General features: G+C 38.0%; 2 protein-coding genes across 2 annotated transcripts; one reads left to right on the top strand and one right to left on the bottom strand.

The window, feature by feature from the left end:
• Nucleotides 1-200: 200 nt before the first annotated feature.
• Nucleotides 201-1,622, bottom strand: LOC108111111 (glucose-fructose oxidoreductase domain-containing protein 1). The gene has a single exon (XM_017220463.2). It carries the CDS (start codon nucleotides 1,542-1,544, stop codon nucleotides 390-392), a length of 1,155 nt encoding a protein of 384 aa, XP_017075952.2. The 5' UTR covers nucleotides 1,545-1,622; the 3' UTR covers nucleotides 201-389.
• A 428-nt stretch (nucleotides 1,623-2,050) lies between these two features.
• LOC108110932 lies at nucleotides 2,051-2,516 on the top strand. The gene has a single exon (XM_017220221.2). It carries the CDS (start codon nucleotides 2,081-2,083, stop codon nucleotides 2,465-2,467), a length of 387 nt encoding a protein of 128 aa, XP_017075710.2. The 5' UTR covers nucleotides 2,051-2,080; the 3' UTR covers nucleotides 2,468-2,516.
• The last annotated feature ends 6,137 nt before the right edge of the window (nucleotides 2,517-8,653 follow it).

Below are 8,653 nucleotides of genomic sequence, written 5' to 3'. Positions count from 1 at the left end.
AGGTTCCTAGGAATGACTCTTGTAGTTCGTAAAATAAATCAAAATATATATCATTATTAAATGGTAAAAAATAATTTTATAAGCTTATACAAAAAAAGGAGCTGTTTTTTGACAAGGAAATAAATAATTTAAATATATTTTCTAATGAAATATATACCGACTTATTACTTAGCTTCTACACAATTTAATAATACTCCCAATTTACAGTCTAACAAATCAATTTTATTAGTCGCAAAATGCTGATGCCATACAAATAAGTTAAATACATTGATGGTGGTGACTGAGGCTTAAAAGCCTTGATCAATTAATATCTTACAGACTAAACAAATACGTTATATAAAAAAATATATATTGGAATCTTTTAAATATTGCACTTAACACCGATTCCCTTACATAGTAGACATGCGTGCATATCGAATGATCTGATCATGATTTAGAGGGCTATCCGTGGACAATTGTACCCTTTGCCATTGCCTGGTTTCGTTGGATTTACGGATGGCCTCTACCACAGCCTGGACATATAGGCCATCTTCAAAGGTGGCGGCTGTGGAAACGGGAGCCTTAACCCAGGATGATTCCTTGCTGCCGAAAGCTTCTTTCAGAGCACCAATCATCTTGCAGAGTCCCTTGATATAAGGTCGCGGTAACAAAGAGTTATTGGTGGCAAAGTGCAGGTCCTGGACGTCTACATAGACAGCCTCCTCCTTGGGTTGTCCCTCTTTTAGGACAAACAAATCACCGCCACGGACCACTAGGTGACCCTTGCTGCCATAGATAAGCACTTCTTGCGAGAAGGCTTTCGCAGGCACTGTGTGACTATGAAGAGCTACAGTCACCAATGTTCCGCTGGCTAGTTCCATTTGAAAGTTGCAGAAGTCCGGTGCCGTAATCTGCCTAATACCATTGATTGCCGGCGTGGTTTTGGTGTAGGATCGCAGGACTCCATGCACCCTTATAGCCTGCTGTTGCAGCAGGAAGGTAACCAAATCCACCACAGATCCAACGAGATTCAAGGCACCACCGCCCATTTGGGCATCGCACATCCAATTGTATTTCTCGGGGAAAAGAGTTCCCATCTGAACACGAACATCCATGAGTACCACGTCACCAATGGATCCAATCAGCTCATCCTGCAGACACCGTCGCATGTGAGTAAAGGCGGGCAGGAACCTCAACGGATGATTGACCAGGGAAATCAAAGTTGGATAATACTGAGAGGCTCTAACCATTTTGAGGGCATCTTGTTGGTGCAAGCCCGCTGGCTTATCGCACACTACATGTTTCCCAATGCCCAAAGCCTTCACCGAGATCTCCGCATGCAAAAACGGCTGACAAACTATGAACACCAGGTCCACATCCTTTCGCAGCAGGACATCATCGATGACGTTCGTATGGAACTGAACATTTTGCGTTGTCGAAGTTTCTTTTGCTTCTTTTAAGGTCCTGCCCCAAATGGCGCGCACTTCGAATCCTTTTTCCCGCAGCAGTGGCACCAACACGTTGGCTATCTCTCCAGTCCCAAACACTCCCACGCCCGGTAACATCGCTTAAATGGTGTTAAACTCCAAAAAATTTAAGCGAAAAATTCAATGTTTATATTTGGTGGCTGACCAGTGCTGCCACATCGGACGAACTGTGGGCGTTAACAGCTGACTAGAGGTCGCAGTGCGGAAGCGATATATCGTGTAGCGATATATTTTCATGACTTGGTTATCTTGAAGATAAAATATGATACATGTGATATCTTATATTTTATTTAATTTAATATATTTAATTTAATTTTAAGAAATTTGGAAAGTAATTACTAATAGTCGTTTTGTTTTTTTTTAATTTTATTGGGTCTGTTAAGGTCGAATCGAGTAAATAAAACTAGACTAGACGGCAGCTCTGCACTTAAAAACTAACCACGTGGTGAAAACGAAATACCGCCAAGTTAGGTAATCGTTTAAAATTTAAAAATAAAGAGTTTAACCTCACAGGGATACATATTAAAAGAAAATATAATTTAAAATCAAAGTAATCTTAACAAAAATTCAAAAATCACACCTTTCCAAATTCCTTTTCAATCGTATTTAAGACAATGATTTCAATTGCTCATTGGCTCGCCTCTTTTTCGGCCGGATTTTTGGCCTCCGCACAGGCAATTAATTTCTTAAAGACAGCCAATGAGGATGAGTCGCCAGCCAGGATTTCAAACCAGTCGGAAACGGCTGCAATCGATGGATTGGCCATAGAGGAGCCTAAGATCCTGGGGTCTGAACGGATCAGCAATGTCCTGCAGCACATTTTGAGCAGTGAGCCGAACTCAAGTCACGTCTACATCGATGCCATGCACAATCGCAGTGCCAACAAGCAAAAGTATGCCCTGGGCTCCGAATCGCTCAATCAAATGCTGGATGACATTATGACACCCACTGGGAATGAAAGCAGTAGGACCCTGTCCATGGAACCAGCCGTTGATGTTTAAGGCGTGCCTAAAATTTAAGTGTTTTTGTTTTTTGTTTTTAAAAAACAGGCAAGAAAAAGGATTTTTTAAATCTAAACTTAATAGCTGATAATACCATGGGGTCATGGGTCATAAAATCCTTTGAAAATGAAGTTTATCCTGACTTTTAAAGACCTGACTGCTGTCCATTCAATTAACTAAGCCAGATTCCGTTGGGTTCCATTTCGAATGCGGTCTCCTCCAGTTAACCAACTCCCTAAGTCCTTTTGCCCCCTTTTCCCCCACCTTTTCGACTCTTTGAGCCATGTGTGGTATTGCAGCTGTCAAAGCAGCCGGCATGCGGAAAATGATTCTGCAGCTTATTACAAGCTGGCAACTGCGAATGCAAACGCTAAGTGGAGTGAAGGACTTACTGACGACTGGGCTTATGGTACAGTCGGAGAAAAATCAAAATCTTAAAATGTTAGTATTGTTTTAGAGTTAATAGGGACGGGAGAGAGGGAGAAGAGCTTGTTTTTGTTTAAGAATTCGCTTATTGGGAAGCTTTCAATGGGGTCTTCTAAGAGAAAGTATAAAGCCTTTCCTTAAGCTTTTAGATATATTTTTGTTCCCAGTGTACGAGGTGTGTTCAAAAAGTAAGGTGACTTTTCAAATTTCTCGGGCAACATATTTTCGATTATCGATTTTTTTGTTTTGTTATATTGGTACACTCTTCCCTAACATCTGTACCAAGTTTCAATGGAACATCATCTTTTGTTTGGTTGTGAGAGGCGTAGAGTTACAAGTTGTTTTGCGAGCTCGGCGATTTTTTGCTATCGAAAAATATGGATCAAAGGATTTGCATCAAATTTTGTGTAAAAAATAAAATTAAGTGCTCTGAAACACTTGAAATGTTGACAGTGGCATACGGTGAAACTGTTCTGAGTAAAAAAATGTGTACAAGTGGTACAAACTCTTCCAAGATGGCCGGGAAGATGCCAATGACCAGCCTCGCTCTGGACGCCCAAGCACGTCAACAACTGATGAAAACGTTCAAGCAGTGACGAAAATTGTTTTGGAAAATCGTCGAATCACTATCAGAGAGTTGCTGAAGATGTCGGTATATCACTTGGCTCGTGCCATGAAATTTTTTCAAACGTTTTGGGTATGAGTCGTGTGTCAGCGAAGTTTGTTCCGAAATTGCTGAATTTTGACCAAAAGAACCGTCGCATGAGCATCGCTCAAGAGCTGTTGAATGACGTCAACGACGACCCAGATTTACTCAAAAGGGTCATAACTGGTGACGAATCATGGGTATACATTTTTTTTTTTTTACACAAAATTTGATGCAAATCCTTTGATCCATATTTTTCGATAGCAAAAAATCGCCGAGCTCGCAAAACAACTTGTAACTCTACGCCTCTCACAACCAAACAAAAGATGATGTTCCATTGAAACTTGGTACAGATGTTAGGGAAGAGTGTACCAATATAACAAAACAAAAAAATCGATAATCGAAAATATGTTGCCCGAGAAATTTGAAAAGTCACCTTACTTTTTGAACACACCTCGTACACCAACAGCACATATTTGTGTGTGCTTGTGTTTGTGCGGGCGAAGGATGTGGGCGGACATAATGCAAGCATTGGCAAGCCATGGCAAACAAATGTCACAGTCGACGCATTGCCCTGTCATATGGTAACCCAATTAGTGTAATTTGGTTTAAGGCAGCTGCCGCCTGTCTGCCACATTCCCACTCTGCCACACCATATATACATATACATATAGAGCCACTCTTGGGCTTTAATTAAACCACAAAGTGCACAGCGGCAGCTGGCAAACAATCAACTTTAAAGCAAACCCAACGGCTCCAGCAAACAGCTAATGAATGTTGCTCTCTGTGACCTCAGGGCATAAGATATTGCCACTAAGTTTATGCCGCCATTAAAGGTGCAATCGATGCGGGGGCTGCTCTTAAATGGGAAATCTCAGAGCGGGCGGAAAACTCACCCTAAGGAATTAGGTTGCGTATTAAGACAGTTATTGGTTTAGTAACAATATCAAATGGGTTAATTCTTACATTACTATGAAGTGTATACTATTATAATCTGGTCTTTAACACGTCTTAAATGTGAAATTTTTGTAGAAGTACTTTATTAAACTAATTTTAGTATCTTAAAGTTTTTTATGATCTTTGAGTCACAAGAAGTTAACTTAAAATTTGATTTTAACGAATCTTGGCAAGATAATTTCCAATTAAATTGATTTCAATTATCCTTTCAAGTCTCACCAGCAGATTTAAAGACTTTAAACAGCAGCCACAAATCCAATTTCACTAACCCAATTAAAACTTATCAAAGGCATCTACGAAATGCCCCAAAACCTTGGCAGACATACAAATCTTAATTGAATTCTGAATGTTAACGGGAATATTGATTACACTTACTGATCCAGGCTTAGTTTATCTCCGACTTTGTCAGTTAGACAAGACCGCACGACTCTTGAGGGAAACGGCGATAACCTTTTTGCAAAACCAGACATTAATCACATTTAAGCCAGATTAATACTAAATGCAGGGGCAAGACGAGTTCCGAAAATGTCTGCAATTGGGTGGCAGGACAACTAAACATTTAATAAGCCAAACAAGCGGACGTCGACGCAGTTGTACGTGACCTCATCTTGAGGTCTGCAGCCCCCCAAAGAAAACCGAGTCTGCCACTGAGACTGAGGTTGTGTCTGAGAATGGGACACAAATGAATCAGACCGCACATAGATCTCTGTCAGAGGCATTAGCATTAGCAGCGAAACAGGACGAGCTGAGCAGCCAAAGATAGTTCATCAAAACTGACAAGCCCATTTCGCTGTTGGGAGTCACAGCCCGCTTTCTATCTCCTGTGATGCTGCTACACTCTAAGAAATATAAGTCTGAAATCTAAACTTAAACTTAATCTTAAATTAAATTTAAAATCTTAATTAATAATCCAATTTGGAGTTAATTTGGTAAAGGTTTCTGCGTTGACATGACTAGATTGGGCATAGTTTTTAGTCATTAGATTCAAACTTTTGATTTATAATTTAATATTTATGTTTAGGATGTTTTACTATAATGATATGACTAAATATTAATTATATAACTTAAACATTATCAAGGTTTTTTCCAGTGCCTAGCTGAGCTGGAAGCCAACTCTGGATATCCAGGACATATAACAAAACTGCAGGGAAGCCTCCGCGCCACTAGCCAGCTCCTCCATCACCCACTTCAGCCCAAGAACCGCAGCCAACAGATGAGAAATATTCATCAGCATTTACGTCACGCAGCGCGCAAAAGTCGCTGGGGAAAGCGGCAGAGAAATGGGGAAAGGAGCAGGAACAGGACCAGAACCAGGGCCAGGAGCAGGACTAAAGAGAGTGAGAGAACCTGGCACTGGATGTCAGTAGATTTATGTTGACATTTCAATGACAGTTGTGAAAATGCTTCCATTTTATGTGTGTTTTCCTGTGGCTGTTGTTGCCCGCCGTCAGTCGTCTCTTTCATCTTAAATTTGCGCAAATTGGTTTATCGCAGCAACTTAAATTATTTCCAATCACGTATCACTCACGCATTGGGAAAAGTATATGTCACGCAGCAGTCACGCGGATGTCACGATCCTGGCAGAAAAATAATAATGCCAGTGGTTACTGCTCTTGAATTTATGGAGAACAAGTCATTCATTAAATGGTACATTGGAATTTAAGACTTTAAGAAGTATGAAAATATATTTTTAACATGTTGAGTGTTATATTATTTAAAGCTTAAAGTTTATATTTGAAATATATAATTGTAATATTTAAAATCTTCATAAAAATAAGTAGCATTTCACAAGTTCATATAATCAAACTGAACTAAATAAACCAAGTAGAGAAAACTGGTTATGATCATATGAAAACCCATACTATAATTAATCGAAAAAAGTCCACATAACTGAATCCTGATCTTCCGGTGACTGCAAAGCCATGCAAATTGATTAATCTATAAGAAAAAAGTATAAAATTAATTATAATATTTAACAATCTAAGCATATATTTACATTTCTTTCCAGTTCCCCATCTCTATGCTCGAGATCAGCATAAAGTTTCAGTAGAGTCGATGTTTTTATACTAGCTTTCTCAGCGAGATCGCACACGACTATACTTAACCAAAAATCCCATATAATTAGGGCTAACTTTGCGAATGTCGCAAGAAAAGTAAGTGGTTTACTTAGGCTAACTCCAATCACAATATGTAAGTAGCTTATTACTATATTATAGATTAAATAATTTGCGAATAAAATGGTTAACTGGAAATCGTAGGCTTTTTCAACTTTATTAATTAATTTCAATAGGCGTTCGTACAAAGAAGCAAGTTCGTTAATTCTTGAGGATTTAGTAGAGGTATCCAGTTTTGTATTGTTAGCCACGTCAAGGAGTTCTCCGTTTATAAGCCACACATATCGATATATTGATATTATTTCAAAATGAAAGTGAAAGAAAATTAATTGAACGCCCATTAAAGGCAGGCACCAAAGTATTATCAAAACCAAGGGGGACATTTTCCTATGCTCTAGAGTTCCCATGAACATAATTATAGTCTGACACATCGTCGTTATAAACTTTTGAATCACAATGCTATTCAACTTTAGGACAATTTTTGAGATTAATTCCTTTGAAATACCGATACTCCAGGTTTAACAATTCATTGGCAATCTCCTTAACTTTGTTTCTTCTCCAAATATTCATAAAGTGTATAATACACGCCGAGGTGAAAGCGGTTATTTCCGATTTTTGGAATATTTGCCTTAGCAATGGATTGCGCTTTATAAACGTCGAAACTTATAGATTTATTAGCCTCGAAGTGACTGATAAATAGGCAGAGAGTTAATAAATTTAAAAGTACGCCGTACAGTAGCAACAATCGAGAGTTTTTTATTTGTTTTTTCCGGAAATCAAATGTGAAAGGCAGCAAACCCAGTAGCCAGGATTCAAAGAGAACTGATTTCACCATGAACCTAGCCAGATGATGGCAAATATCACGACGAGTCCCTAACATTTCCGAATCAAATACTGAGACCAACTACGTCGGCGACTATATAATAACAACTATATAAACGAAACGAACGCTTGGAAGGGGAAAGGGTGTTGATATCTCTAAAAAGCTATTAAGGTGATTAAAAAATTATCTCTTTTTTTATTTAGAGACTATCGAAGAGGGACCATATTATAAAACCCATAAAACCTTCGTTAGAAACTAGTATTCTTATTAATACTTACCTTAAAGAGTAAGATTGTGTTTTAAAATAAATGCTATCAATATAAAAAATTCATATTCATCACAAATTTTAAAGCGACACTTTTTATATCTTCTAACTAGTTTATGAAAAACAAATTTTAAGGCATTTTAGTTCTTAAAATATGATTATTAAAATATTCTTAAAAATAAGTACCTCTTCACAAGTTCATATAATCAAACTGAACTAAATAAACCAAGTAGAGAAAACTGGTTATGATCATATGAAAACCCATACTATTATTAATCGAAAAAAGGCCACATAACTGAATCCTGAACTTCCGGTGACTGCAAAGCCATGCAAATTGATTGACCTTAAAGAAAATGAATTATTACTTTTGAATATCTAAAAATATACTTACATTTTTCTCTAGTTCAGGATCTATACGCTCTAGATCAGCAAATAGTTTTAGTAGAGTTGATGTTTCTGTACTAACATTTTCGGTGAGATCGCACACACGGACATTTAACCAAAAATCCCAAATATTTATGGCTAACTTTGTGAGAGGCACAAGGAAAATAAAAGGTTTATTCGGGCTAACTCCAATCACAATATGGGAAAAACTTGTTACAATATTATAGATAAAGTAGTCGGCAATTATCAAGGTTAACTGGAAATCGTAGACTTTCTCAACTTTTTTAAAAACTTTCAATAGACGTACATACAAGGTCGCAAGTTCGTGAATTCTTGAGGATTGAATAGTGGAATGGAGATTCATATTGTTAGCCAGGTCAAGGAGTTCTCCGTTAATCAACCACACATAGCGATATATTGATATTATTTCAAAATGAAAATGAAAAGAAATTAATTGGACGCCCATTAATGGCAGTAGGGAAAGTATTATAGAACTCAAGTTTTCCCTATGCGCTAAGTCGCCCATTAACAGAATTATAGTCAGCAACATCGTCGTTATCGACTTCTGAAT

The sequence above is a fragment of the Drosophila eugracilis genome, unplaced genomic scaffold (genome assembly GCF_018153835.1).
Source record: "Drosophila eugracilis isolate 14026-0451.02 unplaced genomic scaffold, ASM1815383v1 contig_575, whole genome shotgun sequence".
In the NCBI taxonomy this organism is placed as follows: Eukaryota; Metazoa; Arthropoda; class Insecta; order Diptera; family Drosophilidae; genus Drosophila; species Drosophila eugracilis.
Note: the sequence above shows the minus strand (reverse complement) of the source record. Positions and strands in the feature narration are given on the sequence as shown.

Bases quoted from the DNA above. Each gene is read 5' to 3' on its own strand.
- LOC108111111 (XM_017220463.2), bottom strand. From the start codon at position 1,544: ATGTTACCGGGCGTGGGAGTGTTTGGGACTGGAGAGATAGCCAACGTG.
- LOC108110932 (XM_017220221.2), top strand. From the start codon at position 2,081: ATGATTTCAATTGCTCATTGGCTCGCCTCTTTTTCGGCCGGATTTTTG.